We start from the raw sequence: 23424 nt of genomic DNA on the forward strand, positions 1-23424 counted from the left end.
TTGCAGGAGCTCATCATTGACCCGTACCTAAAACGGGTGCGCACAGAAAACAGTCGCTACCACAGTGTGCAGAAGATGATTAACGGCCAGCAGGGGGTGGTGTGGAGGCACTGGAAATCACTGCGTAGATTACTGAGCAGTGAGAGAGGAGCATGGGCTCTCAGGTCTGCATGCGCTAAACCTTTCTGATGCTTAGTGAATATGATGCATTGAAGTATTTTTTTTTATTTTACTTCTCATTTATAGATATTTATGTATGTAGTATACACAGCAGTTCAGTCATGAAACTCTAGATGGCGCAAGCTGATCGGTCGATATCTTGTCCTGTGCCTGACATGCATGCTAGTCATTTGTCAGTCTTGCTTCTGCGTGTTCACGTTGTCTTCGGGTCATTTTGACCCGGAGAAGATTTTCTTTTTCCCGAAAATACTAGTTAATGTTATTGTATTGGACTGAAACTTGGTGACTTTGTTCGCAAAGGGTTTAACTACTTCTCAAATGTTTTTTGACAATTTTCGTACTTTTTTAGTGGGGGGGTTGTCACCTTGTTACACTTGTGGTGTTACCGGTCAAAAATGACCGGCCTACAAAAAATGTATTATAAATCTCTCATTATACTATATTATCACCCAATATTGGATTCAATCTTTTTGCCAACTTATTCTCTTTCAATTAGGACTGGTTTTATATTTCTATTTGCATCTGTTTAATCGTAGGCCTCATTTATCTGAGAGTAGGCATCTCATTTTTTGAGTAAAAAAAAGCATTATTTTTGAATAATTTTGGAAATATTAAATAAAATATTAAGAAAATTGGTACTGTTGATCACACTAGTCTACTTTAATTTTTCACCAGGAATTTTGTTTTGAAAAACTTTTATTTTGTACAAAATGGCACATAGTCACACTTGTGGTGTTCCCGGTCAAAAATGACCGGCCTATAAAAAATAGCTTATAAATCTCTCATTATTCTATATTACCACCCAATATTGGATTCAGTCTTTTTGCCAACTTGTTCTCTTTCAATTAGGACTGGTTTTATGTTTCTATTTGTATCTGATTAATCGTAGGCCTCATTTATCTGAGAGTAGGCATCTAATTTTTTGATTAAAAAAAGTTAAATAATTAAATCATATTAAATAAAATATGAAGAAAATGTTGATCACTGTTGATCACACTAGTCTACTCTAATTTTTCACCATTAAATTTGTTTCAAAATCTTTTTTTATTCAAAAAATAAGATGCCTACTCTCAGATAAATGAGGCTTACGATTAAACAGATGCACAATCCTAATTGAAAGAGAACAAGCTGACAAAAAGATTGAATCCGATATTGGGTGATAATATAGCATAACAAGGGATTTATAAGCTATTTTTTATAGGCCGGCCATTTTTGACCGGGAAGATCAGAGGTGTTGAACACCACACAAGGGTTAAGTCCTTTCGATTTAAAACTCTGACTCACTCACTCACTCACTCATAAAGACAGTATTTGCCGCCATCTAATGAATCTATTTTTTCCAGCGGAAGGAAGGCTTTTAGTGATTTTACACCATGAAAGTTGCATTGATACATATATTTTTTGGCTTTAATATTTGTAATGTGTAGTAACCATTTTGTAAAAGCAATAAGGTACTCGAGGTTAGTGCTGTATTGTGAATAGAAGGGGTTTACTCTGCTTCGTGTCGTGCCTAACAACGTACTTCAGCTGTGACTCATTCAAGATACAGCACAGCCTCTCGTACCTTATTGCTTACATCAGCAGCATATCTTATCTAATGGCAGTAGCAAGTACGTACTTGCTCTGCAGCAACAGAGCAGCAGTGTAGCAGATCTAGTCTGCCAAATTGATGTACCTCTTGATGAAAATAAATGTTGTGATATTATTTCCATCAAGAGGTGCATACATTTTTGGTCAAGATCTTGTATTGACAATGCAAGAGTCCGGCACTCTGTAAAGTCTCCTCCAGCACAACCCAAAGACTTTCAATTAATTTAAGACTATTCTTTTACAATTTGAGCCTGATGCACCTTTACATTGTCATCCTGGAATATGCCCATGATGTGTCTTCCTAAATGGTTGTTTAAGAAATGAAAACCTACACACTCCATCAATTAGGGTTAGAAGAACTGTAGCCAAACATATAACATGCTAGAAACATAATAATCACTGCAATAATGATCCAATCATAGACTCTTAAGCATTTGCCTATTTAAATCCAAACAGCGACCTTTTTTTTGTTTTTGGTCGGGAAGTGTATATACTGTATACATGATACTTGGCCTTCGCGTGTCACTTCCACTTTTCACTTTATATACTGTATGTATATATGTACATGTATGTGTGAAAGTGAAAGTGACATGTGAAGGCCAAGTATGGTAACCCATACTCGGAATTTGTCCTCTGCATTTAACCCATCCAAGTTAGTGCACACACATTAGGAGCAGTGAGTAGTGAACACACACACACACACACCCGGAGCAGTGGGCAGCCATTTTTGCTGTGGGGCCCGGGGAGTGATATGGGGGTTAGGTGTCTTGCTCAAGTCTACACTGCCGGTACTGAGAATCGAACCCGCAACCTTCGACTCTCCAGTCTGACTCTCTAACCAGCGCCACCGTAAATTGAGTTGAAGTGAGGTTCAGTTGTATACACTGATACTGTATATATCTAAGTATTATATTGTGGTATGTGTGATGATGGACTGAGTGGAAGTGTTTATGTTTCAGGGTTCAGCCAGAGGTGAGATGGAAACTGTCGAGTGCAGAGACGTACTCTAAAATGCGTCTGAAGCTGGTGCCAAACTACAACTTTGATTCTCACAGTGATGCCAGTGCACTGAGAGATAACATGGGTTAGTATCCCTGTAATCTGCTAAATGAGTTTTAATAAATGAATGAATGATATGGAATAAAACAATAGGGAGTAATAGATCTCAGAATGACTGTTGGTAAATGGCCATTGTGAATTTTAATTATTATTTTTTTGCCTAGACCAAGTACTTTAAAATCTTCTCTCTCCACTTGAACTCTTTGTTATTTCAATGTTAATGTTTATATGTTGGAGTTCTTAGCTGTTTTTTTTTTTTCTGCAGGAGCCGACAGTCCTCGCAGCTCGACCGAACCCATCCCTCTTGCTGTTGCTAAGGAAGCCAAAGTTAGTGACATGGAGGATGACAAACTAGAAGATGAGGATTTTGTCTTCCTTGAAGAGTGAGTGTCCTACTGTAATTCTGAGCACTCATTTGCTTCAAGTAAGTTATCTAAACCAAGAGATCTAAATTAAACTGGTTGATGCCAAGAACCACCAAATATGATGAACCCCTTGCAAGGAATTCTCTTAAAATATATAAGGAACATATTTTTATGTATTAAAAAATTAGTATGTGAATACAATACAATAGTAATAGAATAAAAATTATATTTTAATAATAGAATTAATATCATATTTTTATTTTAGCATGTTACCTAAAATACATTTTTTTAAATCATTAGTCAGCAGCAATATGACACCCAGTTTTCAATATATAGTTTATTCATAATAATAATGAGAATAAACATTTCTTCCACCGAGTAATAGTGTTACGTAGGGTGAACTCAAAAACAAATGAGAGCTGGATCCAAATGCAGTGAGTTTAATAATAGAACAAACATAACAAATCCAACATGGAGAGCAGAGTACCAGGGAACAGAATGAGTGCAGCAAACATAACATCCATGTAGGATAAGACTCGACAAGGAACACGAGAAACACTGGGGTTTTAAATACACAAGGCAAACAAGACACTCCTGGGATCAAAGAAAACTACAAAACATGGCACAGAACAGGAAATAACATAAAAGTCCACACAAGAGCAGTGGAAGAGCACTTGATCTCCAAATAAACGAATCAATTGAGTAATGATTCAGCCTTTCTGGTACCTGCAAACAGCTGGGGTTTTTTGTGACCGAGCGCATGTTAAGCAGGGTGTGTGTGTGTCATTCCTCAGGGCGGAGGAGGGCGAGGAGGAGAGCCAGAAAGAAAAGCTGGTGCTCTCAGAGGAGTGTGAGCTCATCACTATTGTTGCCGTGGTACCAGGTCGTCTGGAGGTCACAACACACCACCTGTACTTCTATGATGGCAGCAGTGAGAAAGAGGAGACCGAGGAAGGTGAGTTGCAGCTTGTATCGGACCGTATATGCCGCCATATTTCCAACCTCTTTTGTTTGTCAAAAGTTTGGAATAATTGAAATGTTGTTGTTTTTTTAAATAAGTTTCTTATGCTGTATTCATTTGATCAAAATTACTGTAAAAACATTAATATTGTGAAACATTATTACAATTTAAAGTAGCTGTTGTCTATTTTAATCAATTTTAAAGCTGAATTTTCAGCTTTAGTGTCACATGATCCTTCAGAAATCAATCTAATATGCCGATTTGCTGCTCACTTATCAATTGTTATTTATTAATTATTTATAATGATTAATGGTTCTTATTATCAATGTTAAATTTGATGTACATTTTTTTCAGGAGTCTTTGATGAATATAAAGTTCAAAAGAACAACATTTATTTGAAATATAATCTTTTGGAACTTTATAAATGCCTTTACTTTCACCTTTGATTAGTTTAATACACACTTGCTAAATATTAGAAATTTTTATTTATTTATTTTTATTACACTATCATTCAAAAGTTTGGGGTATCACGGTTTCCGCAAGAATATTAAGCTGCATAAACTGTAATATTAGATTGATAATAATAAGAATTGATAATTAGAAGAAATGTTTCTTGAGCACCAAATCAGCATATTACAATGATTTCCGAAAGGAGGAGTATTGATGTTAAAAATCCAGCTTTGTCGCCACAAGAATAAATTACATTTTAAAATATATTAAATTTGAAAACAGTTATAGTATTATATAACAGTTCAAATTGTAATAATATTTTGCTGTGTTTCTATTTTTAATGTATTTTAGATAAAAGCAGTCTTGGTGAGCATAAAAGACTTCTTACAAAAACATAAATGGATATTTATTATTTCAAACTTTTGACCAGTGGTGAATTGGATAAGATATGATTCATGATTATAATGTGTATGCTTTTGACTGTCCATCCAGGTATTGGGTTTGATTTCAAGAGGTCATTGTCACAGCTAAGGGAGGTCCACCTGAGGCGATACAACCTGCGGAGATCAGCACTAGAGCTGTTCTTCATTGACCAGGCACACTACTTCATCAACTTCAGGAAGGGGGTGAGTTCGACACAAACTGTGGTACTGTAGGAGAGACAATGGACAAGGACACATAGTAGATGGCAGCAAGCATTGGTTGCATTTGAGGTCCCCGTGTTTTTATATTTGTTTGGGTTTTCCCACAGGTGCGGAACAAAGTCTACTCCAGGATCCTGGGTCTCAGGCCGCCCAATCTCTTCTACTTTGGTTCTCGCTCTCCTCAGGAGCTCCTGAAAGCCTCCAACCTGACTCACGTACGTCTTATATGAAAGAATGCTCATAGCACAATTTTTTTTCCATTTATGTGGGGAATTAAAAACGTACTACTTGCCCTGGCTAAGTGATTAACACAAACTCCAGACACATTGAGCCTTGGTGCTTATATGGGAGATTCTGATTGGAAACTGTTCTGCATTGCGTCCCAATCCCATTCCCCCCTCTCTCCCCATAATTTCCTATTCCCTCTGTATTGTATCTGCCAATAAAAAGCCTGTTAAAAGGACCCAAAAAAAAAACATTTTAATTTTTGTTCCTTTTGCAGAGATGGATTTGCAGAGAGATCTCCAATTTTGAATATCTGATGCAGCTCAACACCATTGCTGGTCGCACATACAATGATTTATCCCAGTATCCAGTGGTGAGTCCTTACAGAGCCTAACCTTTGTTTTGTTGTTTTCGATTTGTTAAAGTATTTGTTTTTGTTTGTTTTCATTTTGTTTCAATTTCTTTTTTGTCTTGTTTTCTTTTGGTTTCATTTCAATTTGTTTTCTTTCATTTCAATTGCTGTTGTTTTTTTTTTGTTTTTTTTTCATTTCAGTTTGTGTTGTTTTGTTTTATTTTGTCGTTTTCGTTTAGTTTCTATTTCGTTAAAATTTCTGTTTTGTTGTTTTCATTTAGTTTTGTATACATTTTTGCTTGTTTTTTTGTTTTCGTTTCATTTCAATTTATTTATTTTTCTTCTTTTTTTTGTTCTTGCTTCGTTTAAATTTTTGTTTGTTTTTTTTGTTTTGTTTAGTTGTTTTCGTTTAAATTTTTGTTTTTGTTTTGTTTCGTTTCAATATCTTTTGTTTTGTTGTTTTCGTTAAAATTATTATTTATTCATTTATTTATTTATTTTTAAACCACTTGTCCTATGTAGTTTTGTGGGTAAGTTGGAGCTTACCCAGCTTCTCGAGCTTAATTTTATTTATGCATTTAAAAAATATATATTTTTTTTTTTTTACATTTTTTTTATTATTATTATTTTTATTATTATTTTTAAATGTTTAAATAACTTTACATTTTACAAAATTATTATATAAGCCTAGATTTAATTGAATCCATTTAAATGGGTGGTAAATATGCATTTAAAATCCATTTTGCTGAAAAATCTAAATGTGCATGATTCTGGTGTTGTTACTGGATATTGTACTGGTCACACGAGTCATCGCTTTTCTTCATGTGCATGTGTGTATTCTCAGTTCCCCTGGGTGTTGTGTGACTACACATCTGCTGAATTGGATCTGGAAGACCAAGCGGTTTTCAGAGATCTGTCCAAACCTATTGGTGTTGTCAACTCTCGCCATGCACAGAACGTCAGGGAGAAGTGAGACAGTCTTGCAGTCCTTATTGCAGAATCCTCATTATCAAAGAATGTGTATCACAAAACCAGAAGGATGGATAACAATACCACAAGCCAGCCGATAGCTATAACTATAGCTATAACATGATTTATAAATAGATTTAAAGTAGGAAATTATAATAGTAAGCACTGTAATGTAGAATGTTTTGTCTTTCAGCTGACTTGCTAAGTGTCTTGTTGTTGTTGTTTTGAATAGGTATGAGAGTTTCGAGGACCCAACAGGCACTATCGATAAGTTCCATTATGGCACACACTACTCTAATGCTGCCGGCGTCATGCACTACATGATCCGCACAGAGCCCTTCACCTCATTACATATACAGCTCCAGAGCGGCAAGTAAGATACACACTCTCTCACACACACACACACATCAGTGCAGTCATATTACTGGGTAAATGCTGCAAGCTAAGGGCAGAGGAGTCCAATCCTGCTCCTGGACGACCAACATCCTGCAGAGTTCAGCTCAAACACACCTGAACCAGCTAATCAAGTTCTTCAGGATTATTAGAAACTTCCAGGAAGGCGTGTTGGGGCAGGCTGGAGCTAAACTCTTCAGGACGTTGGCCCTTCAAGCAGCATTGGACACCCCTGATCAAGGGTGTGCTTAATTTTGCTTTGGGCCACATTCAAATTATTATTATTTTTGTATAGCTGAAGATATTTGTACTTGTAATGTGTGCATTTATTCATTCCAAGTATTGTTACCTGAGGTACAAATTGAACTAAAATCTTAATAATATCATTAAAGAGGCCATATTATGCCCCATTACAAAGTCTTGATTTTGTTTTTGGGATCTTATAGAATTCATGCTTGAATGTAAAAAAACAAAACAAAAAAAAACATTATTTTTCACATGTTGCATTGTTGCAGCATGTCTCTTCCAAGTATGTCTGAAATGCTCTGTTTAGTTCCGGTCTCTATGAAGCCCCTCCTTCCGAAAAGTGCAATGTGCTCTGATTGGTCGGCTGGACCCAGTGTGTTGTGATTGGTCAAATCAAAGATTTTCGGAAATGTCACGCCCCTTACCATAACCACGAGTTTCAACACAATACTAATGCAAATTAAACCAGGCCTCGCACCTTTTTAGTGCATATAGGAGGGAATCATTTAAATGAGGAATATTGTGACATGTACGTTCCTGGAAGAAAACTCAAGACATTTGTGGCATTTCAGGGAGTTCAGGAAAAAGTGCTTACTGATATAGAGAGTAACTCCTTTTGGAGTGGACTTTGTAACTTTGCAGAGCTAAAGAAAGTTGGGAAAAAAAAGCATAATATGTCCTCTTTAAATGTAATTGATCATTTAACATTTAAATTAGTTTGATGGTTTTGACACTAAAACTATGTATCCATACAGGAATGTAGATCACCAACATCAAATTGTAAATGTTATAAATATATTCAAAAAAAAATATATATCATGTTTGTTTGCACTCCCTTGTAATGACCACTAGGTTGCAGTGTTGTTTACCTGATGGTTTTTAAGTAATCAGCACAATGTCATATGTCTGGGCTGCTCTTAAATGAGTGATTGTGTGTGTTTTTAGGTTTGATTGTGCCGATAGGCAGTTTCATTCAGTAGCAGCAGCGTGGCAGGCACGAATGGAGAGTCCAGCGGATGTGAAGGAGCTCATCCCAGAGTTCTTCTATTTCCCAGAGTTCCTGCAGAACTTGAACAGTAAGTGAGTCAATGATGACAAGCACACTGCCACAGAAATATGTTAAATGGCCTTTAAATTTTATTATGTCTTGTGTGCAGAATTTGATCTGGGATGCTTGCAAATGAATCAGGACATGGTCAATGATGTGTTGCTTCCCCCCTGGGCGTCTTCACGTGAAGACTTCATCAGGAAACACAGAAAAGCCTTGGTGTGGGAACTGACACAATATATATATATAATTTACTATAACTAAATGTGTTGTCTTATGAATATCCAGTGAGTGAGTCAGATGTTTCAGGTACTGCTCTGACAAATTCAGTGAGTGATTCGTTAGACTGATTCAAACTGATATTGAATTTGAGAGTCTTTTTGATAGATCCATTAAAAGAATCAGCTCATAGGAGTCAATTGCTTATGAATCAGACAGTGTTTATGCTTCTTTGTGTTTATGGTTTGTTTTCTGCATGTAGAAAACACGGTTATTATAATAAATAAAACATGTATTTTTATGTAATCACATCCAATTCAGACTGCAATTAACAATGGGACAAATATATTTCTGCCGTGACACTGCAGGTTTAATGGCTCAATGGAAAAAAAAATGCTTTTAAAACATGCACACTCTTTTGTTCTTCATCTGACACACACTCTCCTTGTGTAAATGTGTGTTTAAAGGAGTGTGAGCATGTGTCTGCTCACCTGCATGAGTGGATAGATCTCATATTCGGGTATAAGCAGCGAGGACCTGAAGCAGTGGAGGCTCTTAATGTCTTCTACTACTGCACTTATGAGGGTAAGAGGCCTCTTATGAGTTCGTATAAGTTTGAACATGTTCCGGCATGGAAAATATGACTGATCGGTGTGTGTTTTGGCTGACAGGTGCTGTGGATCTGGACGCCATAGCTAATGAGACCGAGCGCAAGGCCCTGGAAGGCATCATCAGCAACTTTGGCCAAACGCCCTGTCAGCTTCTCAAGGTGGGATATATATATATATATAGCATAAGCTTAATTATATTTGATATATACTGTATGTAATATAGTAATATTGCACAAGTGAACCCTCTCTGTGTTATTCAGGAGCCTCATCCTCCCCGTATGTCAGCAGAGAACGCATTCAGGCGGCAGGCCCGTCTGGACTTACTACCCCCCAACCTTTTTGATCAGCTCAGTAAACTCAGATCCTTCAAGGAGGTAAGTCCAAATTTCTCAGTATTTGATTTCAACTGAATAATGTGCTGAAACGGCAAATTTGAGTTTGATTTAAGGAGATTGTTTTGTGAAACTGTGATTTGTGTTGTGATTGTTTTCGTGGAGGTGGTGAGTGATGGTCTGCCGTTGGTGCAAGCCATGGTGCCCAGAAATCAAACCCGCTCCTTTATCATCCCAGGTTCTGACATACTGGTAAGATTAGTTCACGGTTATGTTCACTTGTTGTATACTAACATTCGATTAGGATGAACCAATTACTTAGAACAGGAATTTTAGGGTGCAAGTGGGTCCATGGAAGATGCTAGGGCAGTGGCCCGGGTCCATTAGGGGGCCTCAGCAAACTTCCAAAGGGCCCTCAAGATGACTTAAAATGATGTAAAATAAGACAAAACAAACATGAATATAAATTTATAATGAATATAAATTGTCTTGTTATGCCAAGCTCTAAAAAAATCCTAATGCAGTTAATCAGAAACAACTTAAGCTGTTAAATATTATTGTGGACAATGATTTAAAAAATGTTCAGAACCACTTTTGAAGTCTGAGGAATATTTGAGAAGAAAAAAAAAGATTTTGTGGCTATTGTTAAACTAAAAAACTTAATTCTTGAAATTCATTTGCTGCATAAAAAAAAAAAAAAAAGGATTACACGCTGTCAATCCTGTTCTTTTATTATTACGTGCAAAAAAATGCAAAAAAAAATCATAATTTTAAAATAATGCACTATTTTTTTGATCAGGAATTTTTTGGAACTATTGTGTTTCTTTCTTTTTACAGTATGAAATAAAATAAAAAAAACGTGCATTTAGTTAGAATAGTTTATATTTGTGTTGTTTCTATGGAGTTGTCTGTTCGCAGGGGATCAAAATTCTCGGTAAAACTGCTTTGGAATGATATTTATAGGAAAAGCATTGTACAAATACATTTTAAATTAATTAGATGTTACAAGACAAACATTACTCTAACAGATGTCTTAACACAAAATACATATTTTCCAGATAATTTTGGTAACAATTTGTCTATCTCATTCTTAATATTGTTTTCACTTAGTGTACACGGATCTTTATCACGTATCTCTATATATCATATGTATTTATTATAGATCAGTAGTCTGTAAACATAAAAAATATATACACTACCGTTTAAAATGTGGTGTTGGTAAGATTTTTTAATGGGTTTTTTTAATGTGATTTATTTGATTAAAATACCATAAAAAACAGTAATATTGAGAAATATTTAAAATATTTAATTAATTTAATATTTACTATTTAAAATAACTGTTTTCTATTTAAATTTCTATTTAAATACATTATTAATTCCTGTGATGGTAAAGCTGATTTTTCAGCATCATTACTTCAGTCTTCAGTGTCACATGATCCTTCAGAAATCATTCTAATATGCTGATTTGCTGCTCAAGAAACATTTACTATTATCATCTGTGTTGAAAATTCTTTGATTAATAGAAATGTATTTTAATTTATTTGTAAGATTATAAATGTTTTACTGTCACTTTTGATCAATTCAATGCATCCTTGCTGAATTAAAGTATTCATTTCTTTCAATCTTACTGACACCAAACATCTGAACGGTAGTGTATCTGCCTTTACATTTTAGTAAGGTGGTCCCTCACAAATGGTTCATCAAGTTTGGGGGTCCCTGACATCAGTAAGTTTGTTGCAGAACAGACACCGGCATCTGAATGAGTCTTGAATGGCTTTTGTCCTGTTTTGAAGGTGACAGTGAGTGCTAATGGAATGATAGGCACTCATAGCTGGCTGCCCTACGACAAGAACATAGCCAATTACTTCACCTTCACCAGAGACCCCTCTGTGAGCAACCCAAAGTAAGTTTGAACAAGCATAAATATTCACTATAAACACATTATATAATCATGTGCAGAGGCTTTTGATCAGTGATGTCATACGGTTTTAAAGACGAGGTTTTGTTTAGCCAGAAAGTAATTTTTTGGTGACAACACTGGTCCTTGGACAAATAATCAAAAGCTTTATAGAAGCATATAAACAGCAGCTATTTGACATCAAACTCTGGTGGTTTGGCTGCTTTCATCTCTATAATGTTCTTTAGTCAAATTGAGTCCTTTGTAGTAAAATCTCATTTGCTTTGCCAAGCCTTTCTTGTTATTTACGAGTGGTTTGCTAACATGTGTCTGATGCTTAAACACAACATTGATCTATTTCAAAATGTTCTCCCACTGTTCCTGCTGACAAGTTTAGTCCCGTTTGTTGGTACTAACCTTTTGTTTGATCTGTTTTTAGGACCCAGCGGTTCCTCAGCGGGCCGTTCTCCCCAGGGGTGGAAATGGGCTCCCAGGTGCTGGTGGTGTCCAGTGACGGGCGTCTGCTGTTCAGCGGGGGGCACTGGGACTGCAGCCTGCGGGTCACTATGTTAGGCAAGGCCAAGCTGGTGGGCAGGATCTGCCGTCACATAGGTGAGAGCCGTCTGTCCGACATAGACGGACCCAAATAGTACTGAGCCAAGACGCAGCTGTAGGCTTTGGATGGAGTTGTTCAGCTAAATCCTAATTGAAATGAGCTGCTGTCAGATACAGCAGAGTTGTTCATGAACAATTAATAACTGTCAGGTCTCTCTTGATTTAAATCATTCAGAATATGTATGGTGTAAATTGCTGATTTCGTAATGCATTTGATTATGAATGCATGTCATGATGACTAATTAACGTGTATTTCTGTGGGAATAGATGTGGTCACATGCCTGGCTTTGGATCTCTGTGGTATCTACCTCATCTCTGGCTCACGGGACACCACATGCATGGTGTGGCAGGTCCTACAGCAGGTTTGCTAACACAAAATACTTGTACTTTAGTACCAAGTTAGTACTACTAGTATTTTTTTCTATATCAGAAGTATGTAGAAACATGTACCTACTCAATTCGATACTCATTTCTCTGTCTCAGTGACAGACAGCTGCTTTTGAACGCTTGTGTTCCCATGTGAAGGGCGTCCGTGCTGCTTCATAAACCTTCATAAACCAAAACCTAAAAAAATTGAAGCACTGTTGTTTTTATGTTTGTTAAACATATGTTTAACAAACTATTATGTTTTCTTGATTTTATTACCATTTACTTGAATAATTATTTGAAGCAGTATTTGCTTAATTGACATAATTGGACTATATTTCTTTGTTTTATTTTAATTTGTTAATATTTATTTTAATTAAATATGTATGTTTAGTAGCATATTCATTTTTGCTGTTACCGAGATGTGTTAATTTATTGATATGCTGAATTTTCATCACTTTATATAACTGACATGAGATACAGTACTGTTCAGAAGTTTGGGGTCAGTCAGATTTGTTTAATTATTAAATAAATTATTAATGTATTAAATAAAATAATACCGCAAGGATGCATTAAATTGATCAAAAGGGACAGTAAAGACATTTAATTTCATAATATTACAAAAGATTTCTATTCCAAATAAATGCTGTTTTTACTTTCTATTCATCAAAGAATCCTGAAAACAATGTATCATGGTTACCACAAAAATATTAAGAACCACAACTGTTTTCAACTGTGATGATAATAAAAAAATGTTTCTTGAGCACCAAATCAGCATATTAGAATGATTTATGAAAGTATCATATGACACTGAAGACTAGAGTAATGACTGCTAAAATTCAGCTTTGCCATCACAGGAAAAAAAATGCATTTTAAAATATATTCAAATAGAATTTGATCAATTTGACTGTTAATTTAATTTGATCAAATAAATGCAGCCTTAGTAAGAGACTCAAAAACAACAACAAATTCATACTGACCAAACACTTTTGAACGGTAGTGTATGTAATAATAGTCCGAACTACAGCATGATTATATAATATAACTAGTGATTATATTCTTTGATTACCTGTAGGGTGGTTTCTCTAGCGGTCTGTCTCCACGGCCCGTGCAGGTCCTCTGTGGACATGATCAAGAGGTCACGTGCGTCGCCCTCAGCACTGAATTGGATATGGCGATCTCAGGGTCAAAGGTCAGTTTAAATCAGGCCATTTCTAAAACGTCCCTTCAGGAGTTGAACTTTATTGCATTGCCATCAGGGTTGATGAGTTTCCTCTCACTTGCTGTCTTTGCCTCTCGTTCAGGATGGCACAGTAATCATGCACAGTGTGCGTCGTGGACAGTACCTGCGGACCCTGAGACCACCGTGTGAGAGCTGCGTTCCTGCCCCTGTGGCGCACTTGGAGGTCGGCATGGAGGGGCACATAGTGGCACAGACTGTTATGGAGGGCCGCACGGCTGGAAAGGTGCTGATTGACTGCAGACCACTAAACACTGTTTGTCAAAAGAAGCAAGTCGTTGCTGTCGGGCGGAAACCATGTATCTTAATTTTTCGTCATTTTTATTTTTCCCCATAAATCACTACTCTTTATATCTGTCCGTGGGTGTTGCAAATCTAACCAATGAAAAGTATTAAAAAGACCTTGTGACCAAAGCTTCTAACTCCATTGGTTTCTCAAATTGTAACTCCACCCACCTCTATTGTGATTGGCCAAAAGCACGCGAAACACCAGCACCCGCCATTTTTTAAAACACACAGATTATAGCCTATATATTTACTCTACAAACTAACTCTACGAACATGGAAAACAGTGATAGATGGGCCTCTTAACGTTTACGCTGAGGAGAAAATCCAACGCAACTTTGAGGGGACCAAGGAAAACATGATTATGTATTTCTGCTCAGCTAGCAACACTGGACATCAACCACACTACATTACTGTCTACTTTCTATGTATAACAGTTCTATCTAATAACATATTAGACAGGACTGTTAGACACAGACCGTAAACTAATGAACACGGAGGATGCGAGCACTGTGTGGCTCTGGCTGGCGTTCTCAGCGCCGTTAAAATAAAGGCCACAATAAGCGCGACTTACGTCACTTCCTACTGGCGGTGCGAATGCAGCCAGGAAAAAGTTCCTAGGGGAACCATTAGGTCTCGGGGAACCACCCTGGTAGCTAGTTCCCAGAACTAAGTGCGAAACTACCCGGTGCAAAAATTGTTATTGTAAGAATGGAAATGAACACATTATAAAAATGCAAAAGAAATTATAATTAATAATAAAATATGTATTGGTTTTATATGTAGGTCCATTAGAGCAGTGCTTCTCAACCCTTGACTTTGGGCCCTGGTTTTTGACTGTTACATTGATTGATTTTCTTCTAACCCTGTAGGAGAAGTATGCACTGCATGTGTACTCTGTAAATGGCTCTCTCTTAGCATCTGAGACCTTGGATGAGAAGATTTCAGCTTTGCACCTGGTGCCTGACTACCTCATCGTGGGCACACAACAGGGGAACCTTCACATTCGAGACTTGTACAGGTAAACACACCTCTGACGGTTATTGTGCACTATCGTTCAAAAGTTTGGGGTCAGTGTTTTTTAATCGAAATTAATACTTTTATTCAGCTAGGACACATTCATTTGACCAAAAGTGACAGTAAAGACTTTTACATTGTTACAAATCAATTTGTTTCAAATAAATACTGTTCTTTTGAACTTTTTATTCATCAAAGAATCCTGAGAGAAGTCACAGTTTCCACACGATAATTAAGCTGTTTTCAACAAGAAATGTTTCTTGAGCAGCAAATCAGCATATTAGAATGATTTCTGAAGGATCACGTGACACTGGAGTAATGATGCTGGAAATTCAGCGGTGCCATCACAGGAATACATTTCAATAAAAAAATATTCAAATAGAAAAGTTATTTTGAACTGTAAGAATATTACTGTTTTACTGCATTTGTGATCTAATGAATGCAGCCTGTGTGAGCAAAAGAAAAAAGAAATAAATGTTCAAATCCTACTGAGCCCAAACTTTTTAACGGTAGTGTAGGCGTACAGCTGTCCAGCTTAGCACAACCTGTTTGATCATTTTTTATTTATTTATCTTTATTGTAGAAGAATTCTTAAATCCTTTGTGTCATCACATTAAATCTTCAGCAGCTGGGTCCATGTTTACTTCTCATTCCCAAGTCTCTCTTTCTGTGTGTGTGTGTGTAGCTTAAATCTGGCTGTGGCGCCCTTGGCCCTGAAGGTCCCAGTGCGCTGTGTGTCTGTCACGAAAGAGAGCAGTCATATCCTGGTGGGCCTAGAGGATGGCAAACTCATTGTGGTGGGAGCAGGGAAACCAGAAGAGGTGAGTGAGTTTGAGAGGGTCTGTATGTGGAAGGGTTTTTACTGTGCTTGCTACTCATTAAAGGAGTGACCACCTATATTCTGTGAGGTTACAGTGTTAGTACTTCAGCATAAAATTGACAGCCACAGTTTACTGTTACACTACAATTCAAATGTTTGGAGCTGGTATGATTTTTTTTTTAATGTGTTGTGCTCTTATGCACACTAATGCTGCATTTATTTGATTAAAAAGTAATAATGTGACATATTGTTATAATTTAAACTAACTGGTTTCTATTTTAAATGTATTTTAAAAAGTAATTTTTCTTCTGATGGCAAAGTTGAATTTTCATTATCATTACATAAGAACTCTTTCTATTTTGCTGATTTGCTGCTTAAGAAACATTTACTATTATTATCAATGTTGATTTTTTTATATTATTTTTTTTTTTATATATTAAATAATAATATTTTTGTGGAAACAGTGATACATATTTTCAGCATTCTTTCATGAATAGAAAGGTCAAAAGAACAGCATTTATTTGAAATAACATTGTAAATGTCTTTACTGTCACTTTTGATCAATTTAATATCTTCTTGCTAATTAAAAGTATTAATTTCTTCAACAAAAAACGAAAAAATCCCATTGACCCGAAACGGTAGTGTACATTTTAGTGTAACAGTTAGTAAACTTTTGTAAATATAGTAAAAATTGTGTAAACAGTGTAAAACAACTTTAAAATATAAACTTATAAAACAATATATATATATTACAATTTGTTTTTTATGGTGTACTAGACAAAATTATTCAAAATGACTTCCCTAAAATGTAATGTTATTAATTATTAGCTCATGTTAGTTCATAATATCTGTACTGTTCAAATGTTTTACTGCACATGTAGAAAATGAATCCGCACCTTCTTTTCTCAAGAATATTTCAACCTTTGTCTTAATTCAGGTGCGATCAGGACAGTTTTCCCGGCGACTGTGGGGCTCCACACGCAGAATCTCCCAGGTGTCCTCAGGAGAGACCGAATACAACCCTGTTGAACCTCCTGGTAAATGAGCTCCACGTGCCTTCGGCAAAACCTTTGCCTCCACCGTTCCTTCAGCACTCGTCTGGTTTCCTGCCGTTCCAAAACAGAGATTGGGAAGAAGAGAGCATAATGGGAACAGTCGTGAACATCCAAAACATGCACTTTTTTATGAAAAGGGAACATTCTTTTTGACAATGCAATGATTTATACTGCTTTTAACAAACAAACATTCCAAAGATTTTTGATCAGGCGAATCAGGCGGCAAACATTTTGAGCGTTGGTGGCTGAGACTGAACTTTAACTTTAAAAGCAGAATGTTCTGTCCTGTGAATCACAGACTGGTCTGGAGACCGAGGCACTGTAGCCCAGCGTGATGGACTTAGTCTTTGTCACTGAGTGACAAACCGTAATCACCTGAGCCGTTTAATAGTATAGTAGATCTTCCTATGCTGATTTTTGCTTCCGCTTTGCTGATCACGGTCAGCACTGCAACACTGGTACTCCATCTGACACTTGAAAACCTTCTTATATTGAGCTATGAGTCCAGATTTATCCATGGGACAGGCACCAACAGAGATATTTTAGCTCTGTGTTTATATGTGGGTGTGGGTGTTTGTAATGCTTTGCACGGTTACTTGCAGATGCTTTGTACGAGGCAGTAATAATGACGATAAAGATCCTTTCACTCTTGTCCGACGATGTGAAGCGCTTTGAGCCCTGCTAAGTCTTGAGACTTGATTCAGTACCACCAGTGCCTTAAAACAGGTAAACAATATAAATGTTCATAATTATGATTGATTATGACATTATATATATTAAAGGGATTGTTCACCCGAAAATTAAAATTTGTCATCTCTGAGTCACCATCATGTCTTTCCAAACCTGAATGACTTTCTCCTGCAGAACACAAAAGAAGAGATATATATATATATATATATTAATGCTGTCAGTTATAATTTTTCTTTAACTAATCACGGTTAATAAATTTTTCTGTGGGGGGGTGGGGGTTTTCTTTAAAGAAAAGCTACTTTTAATTTTAGTGAACTTAAAAGAATATTTACATAAACCCATTTTAATAAATGTTACATGTCGCCACAGAAACAAGTTATTTTAGTTGTTTTTGGATTATGTAACCTTGTATTTTAATAAATAAGTTTGACACCAGCATTTTACATACCAGTGAAATGTCATAATTCTTGATTACAATTTCTAACAAAAACTGTTAGCCTAACTACGAAAAAGTTCAAAATGTAAAGAGTCAGGAAAAAAATTAATACGAACAAATAAACAAATTACATATATTGAAGAATCGTCTTTTGTTCCAATTAAAGTCAATGGGGTCCAAACCAACATTGTATGGTCAAAAAAATATTTAGGAACGGCATGACGGTGAGTAAATGATCACGTGGTTTTAATTTAGGGGTGAACTATCACTTTATTTTAACTGATGATATTCTCCATACTCGCACTGGGTAAATCTTTAATATCCTGTTATGTGTTATAAAAAAGAAAGTGCCTTCCTGTCAGTGCACTGAGGGATTCGCACAGCCATCACAAATATCCTCTTAAATGTTAAAGTCAATGGGTGCACTTGTTTGTTCTTCCACTGTAGGGATAAATTGCTCTTGAAATTAAAAGCTTTTGGTTTCTTTTCATATTTACGATATGGTTTCAGAGCATCCTTGGATGCCGCTTAATGTGCTGCATTTCCAATCTCATTTAGCCTACACGAAATCGAAATCTTAACAGTTATCCACTTTTGAACTTTGCAAAGTGCCTCAACTGTGTTCTTCACTGTAATTATTAAACTATTTGTAATATGTGAAACATATGCCAGCTGGTCTTAATTGCCCTGTGAATGTGTGTGTTGGCTGAGGCCACAATTCTGTCTATGTTACCATTGGAATTTTTTTGTCTAGATGTTTTGGGGTTGTTGTTTTTCTCTTGACGCACTGAATACTTTGAAGGCTGTGCTGTATGAGTGGTGTCTGTGAGACACATGGGTATTCGGACACATCTTGCTGGCTTCTCTGGGATGGTTGCGTTCAATCTTTTGCTCTGTGCTGGATAGCAAAGTCAGCATAGACAAAGGGAAGCACCGAGCACAACGGCCAGCAGTTACACACTGTTTAAAGTTATTTTTTTTCTGGTATTTACTCACATTTGTATTGTTCTAAACTCATGACTTTCTTTCTTCAGTGGAATAAAATTGTACTGATCGCTCTTTTAGAACGACAATGACTGAGGACTGAGTCTTTCAAGCATCAAATACGACACAAAAGCACCATAAAAGTTGTCCATACAACTTGCATATTATATATTAAGTTGTACAATATGAGTTGTGTTAACAACAAACTAATATTTAAGGTGTTAATCGCTGTTAGCTGCTGTGACCGGGACACATGAGTGAGTTTGATTTACGAACGAATCTTTCAGGCTTTGTGAACCGGATCATTCACTGAAAAGTTCAAACTCAAAAGAACAATTTGTTCATGTTACGCTCAAAAGCATTGATGGTTTCATGAAGAATCTTTAACATCCATGGACCTTTCAGTTCCAAATAGGTTCTTGATGTTTAAAAATTCTCAACTGAAAGGTTCTTTGGGAAACCAAAAATGATTTCTCTATGGCATTGCTGCGAAAATCCCCTTTTGGAGCCTTTATTATGAAGAGTGTAATGAATAATGACTTAAAATTCCGCACTCAAAGCTACTGTATAATTTTTTTATATGCCTCTTTTTTTTTTATGCTTCAGTCAACATTCATTTTAACTGCATGAACGAGAGTAACTAGAGCGACTCTTCAAAATCCTCTTTTTGTGTTAGACAAAAGAAAGAAAGTCTTTAAGAGTGAATAAATGATGACAGAATTTTCATTTTCTTCAGTGAATTATTCCTTAAACACAATATATCACTATCACTCATAGTTTAAACTGCCACTGAAACCATTACTGTAAGATTATGTAACTTAAGGGAGTTTTTTTTTAAAGTGTGTATTATTTTTCACTGTATTTCCCAGCTACACACACACACCTTGAGCCTTGAGAGTCTGTCTTGTTTGAGTTTAGTCTTAAAGATTGAATGATAGAATTTGATTTGTGATGAGAAACTGAAGCCATAAGAGTTTAAGTCCCGTTTTTATGAAACGCTTACGACTAAATCACTCCATGATTCTTTTTATGTAAAGACTATGATGTTGTCAAACTGGTTGAATTATGTTAAGCTTCATGTCTGTTCGAACAAATGATGGCTTCAAAAGAGATGTAAACAACCATTCTCTGTTGAACACATGCCCATTTCTGCGTGAGTGAGTGATGTGTTTGTGTAAATGTATATTGTTTCTTTTAATTAAATATATATACGTCTAAATAAATTGACTTGAGTTGTGACTTATTAGGTTTAGGGAATTTGTTTTTATTGCTATATTTTCTGTTTTCATTTAAATTTCCATTAGATTTAGTAATTTTCTGGTATGTTTTTTTTATTTATTTTAATTTTAATTAAAATTAATGTTAATTTCTAGTATTTTTTATGTTTTTAGTTTGTTAACTATAATAACCCAAATAATCTGTTCAAATAATGTGATTTATTTTAATTTACATCATTTCATAAAAAGGAAATATAAAAACTTGTATCATAATTGATCTTATATCGTTTTTTCCCCCCTCCTCAGTTTGACTCCTTTAAGATCCTAAAAAAGGTTCTTTTCTTTTCTCAAATCAAGTCTCAGTTTTTCCCTGACGTCTCAGCCTTTTATTCCCTCCTCCTGTCCTAACGTGTTAAACCCTATTAGAGTTGAAGAGGTCACAGTTACACCACATTTATCTGAGCCGGGAATCCTTTGATCTCTCAATGGGCCGAGCATCCTGTTGGCTGAACCATAAACACCCCAAGGGGTACGTTTGAGTGGACGACGGGGAGGGGGGGGGGACTCTGGCATGGAGGGATGGAATGCGCCTCTTCCAGTCACTACATGCAGCGGGACAGAGAGGAGATGGGATGTGCTGGTTATGGTGGCAATTCTGCTCTGATCTGGGTGGATAACAATGGGAGGAGGGCTTGACACCTTGCTCTTAGTAGAACCAGGCATCTACCCTCCACCCCCAAAACAAGAGGTGGGGGAAGGGGTGAAGGTTAAAACGTCTTGACAATCACTTGTTGTCTGGGTAGTTCCTGAACCACAACAACCTGCAAACAACCACAAAGCCTCCCAGTGTCCCCCCACCCTCTTATCCTGTCTCTGCGTTGTCAAGCCATGATCATCTTCCATCTTTCAAGTATTATTATTTCTTTGCTGTGATCTGCAAATTCACACTCTGGTAACAGGCTGCCAAAGTCTTTGCATCTTTGGAGGGTTTATAGTCTTGTAATTTACAGTTCTCTGCTTCTCAGGGTCTGTTGACCATGATCCAGAGACTAAAATCTACTTAATGACTTGGGACTCACTGACATGGGTGTTGGCCCGATTACTCTAAAGATAACTATAATAATAACTATATTAGCGTCCACACCGAGGCGTATAACATTGTTTTTATTTTAAGCATGCACTGCAGTTATGTCGCCGCATGTTTTTATCATTCATCAGCCAAAGCAAATCGTTCTGAAAGCGATTCCAACAATAGCATTCCTCATGTACATATGTTAGCTGTGATGTGGACTTTCCCTATTCTCATTATTAAAACTCTATTGTTGCCGTTATAGTTGTTTTCCTCTGTGTGAACAGGCCATAAAGGGTTTGTTCACTCTTAAAGGGTCAGAGGTCACTCTTCTGCCGAAACTAAACTCACGGACGACCGTTACCGGGATTATGATTATAGTTTATAAAGTTATAAATATGGATATTTTTCTTACAAAAAGGCATTGCTTCGCTTCAGAAGGCCTTTATTAACACCCTGGAGCTGTATGGATTACTTTTATGATGGATGGATGAGCTTTTTTGGGTTTCAAAATCTAAGGTATCATTCACTCCCATTATAAAGCTTGGAAGAGTCAGGATATTTTTTAATATAACTCCGATTGTGTTTGGCTGAAAGAAGAAAGTCACATACGTCTGACTTGAGGGTGAGTACATTTTGGGATAATTTTGGGGTGAACTAACCCTTTAAGCAAGACAATTTTTGGGTAGTTTTTTTGTGACAAATATGAACATCTGAACTGTTTACGGTTTGTCAAAGTTTTCTCAATCACTGAACCATTTGTAGGAATATTACCATGGTAGCCTAACCATTTTTTCCGCTAAAATGTGAGATCACTGCGGGTGCGTAATACAATAATCTGATTTCTTCCTTATTTTCCGGAAGCTGCAACCTAAATTGCATACTAAGTAGCTACTACATTTGACGAGGAGCATACTTCATGTTAAAAACGTATGTTGTATAGTGTGAATGTGTGTAGTCTGAATGCAATCCGGACGTACTATATTCCCCATGTTGCCATTGACACTTGACTTGGTTTGCTTCACTGCCATTCACGACTTCACTCCTGTGGCCTCATGGGATAGTAGTTTCCATGGGTGCGTCTCAATCGTCTCCCTAGTTCAGTAGTCAGGGCACTGATCAGACAGTCGGACATTTTAAGAGCTGTCTCAATCGCAAAATCCTTCCAGTGCACTGAAACCTTCGCTCCCTAAAAAGTCCCACAATGCACCGTGAAAACCAGGGAGCATCAATGCTCGCATGTTCTTTTACTGGAAATTATGAAGAGTGAAACATAAATCGTGTGAGCCAACACTACACATAACGTTATATTTTGGCATAAACATCGCTAGACAGGTAGCCTAGTGAATATAATGTAGCTAACATTTATGGCTGAAATGTTGTATAGGGACATGTAACAGTCAAAGTATCATAATGTACTTTTAAATAAACAATTAATGTCAGCAAGATTTATGTGCGGCTGTTGTTCATAAATACCAGTAGTGAAGTTGTACATTGAGGACGTCGCCAGAAACAGAGCCTTCACTGTCCCAATGTGTAGTGAGTGAGTCAGGGTCCTTACCAGTGCCTGAATTCGTCTACGCAATGTAGGCCTACTGATTCACAACCTAGGGAGCTGATTGAGACTCAGCCCATCATATGCACATCAGAATCTCACTGGAAGCAGTAGGTCCTCCGAGTACTGCGTACTTAATGTAATATTCTGACAAAGGGATAATCTTTTATTTAAGACACCAGAAGTAACTGTAAAATGGGGCCTCAGTGAAGCTGTTACTTTGTTGGGCAAAATCACCCTTTTATGATTAAACCTAGCTACTTCTAAAGCTATGTTAATTGTATGTTAGATAATTATGTTATGTTTGTTAAAGATACCAAATGGATTTAACCTATTTATAGAATATTCCAGTTAGCCTACTACAGTTTTACCTGCAGTAGCCTAAATTTAGTTTTTATGGGAACTGCCAACGTAATTTTTATATTTGATAGTTAATATCTAAATCTTAAAACTGACGTTATTTTTAACAAATTGTCAGCATAGAAAAAACAAGAATGATATTCTCTGTAAACTGACAGGGCATCTTCAAAAAAG

At 36.5% G+C, this 23424-nt stretch overlaps 1 protein-coding gene across 2 annotated transcripts in view; it reads left to right on the forward strand.

Annotated features, from left to right (window-relative positions):
- Window positions 1-20292, forward strand: part of nbeal2 (neurobeachin-like 2) — a 72918-nt gene extending 52626 nt beyond the window's left edge. For both annotated transcript variants that reach the window (XM_084384801.1, XM_084384802.1), the window contains exons 32-54: window positions 7-164; window positions 2730-2854; window positions 3095-3212; window positions 3989-4149; window positions 5098-5231; window positions 5357-5464; window positions 5752-5847; window positions 6671-6795; window positions 7028-7168; window positions 8380-8510; window positions 8592-8701; window positions 9169-9286; window positions 9373-9470; window positions 9573-9686; window positions 9810-9896; window positions 11438-11547; window positions 11981-12153; window positions 12424-12518; window positions 13598-13714; window positions 13827-13988; window positions 14920-15068; window positions 15750-15885; window positions 16822-20292. In XM_084384801.1, the coding sequence (XP_084240927.1) occupies window positions 7-164; window positions 2730-2854; window positions 3095-3212; window positions 3989-4149; window positions 5098-5231; window positions 5357-5464; window positions 5752-5847; window positions 6671-6795; window positions 7028-7168; window positions 8380-8510; window positions 8592-8701; window positions 9169-9286; window positions 9373-9470; window positions 9573-9686; window positions 9810-9896; window positions 11438-11547; window positions 11981-12153; window positions 12424-12518; window positions 13598-13714; window positions 13827-13988; window positions 14920-15068; window positions 15750-15885; window positions 16822-16929 (2874 nt within the window). In that variant the 3' untranslated portion in view covers window positions 16930-20292. The remainder of the gene's footprint in view (window positions 1-6; window positions 165-2729; window positions 2855-3094; window positions 3213-3988; window positions 4150-5097; window positions 5232-5356; window positions 5465-5751; window positions 5848-6670; window positions 6796-7027; window positions 7169-8379; window positions 8511-8591; window positions 8702-9168; window positions 9287-9372; window positions 9471-9572; window positions 9687-9809; window positions 9897-11437; window positions 11548-11980; window positions 12154-12423; window positions 12519-13597; window positions 13715-13826; window positions 13989-14919; window positions 15069-15749; window positions 15886-16821) is intronic.
- Window positions 20293-23424: the final 3132 nt, after the last annotated feature.

Source organism: Rutilus rutilus (assembly GCF_951802725.1).
Source record: "Rutilus rutilus genome assembly, chromosome: 17".
NCBI classification, from domain to species: Eukaryota; Metazoa; Chordata; class Actinopteri; order Cypriniformes; family Leuciscidae; genus Rutilus; species Rutilus rutilus.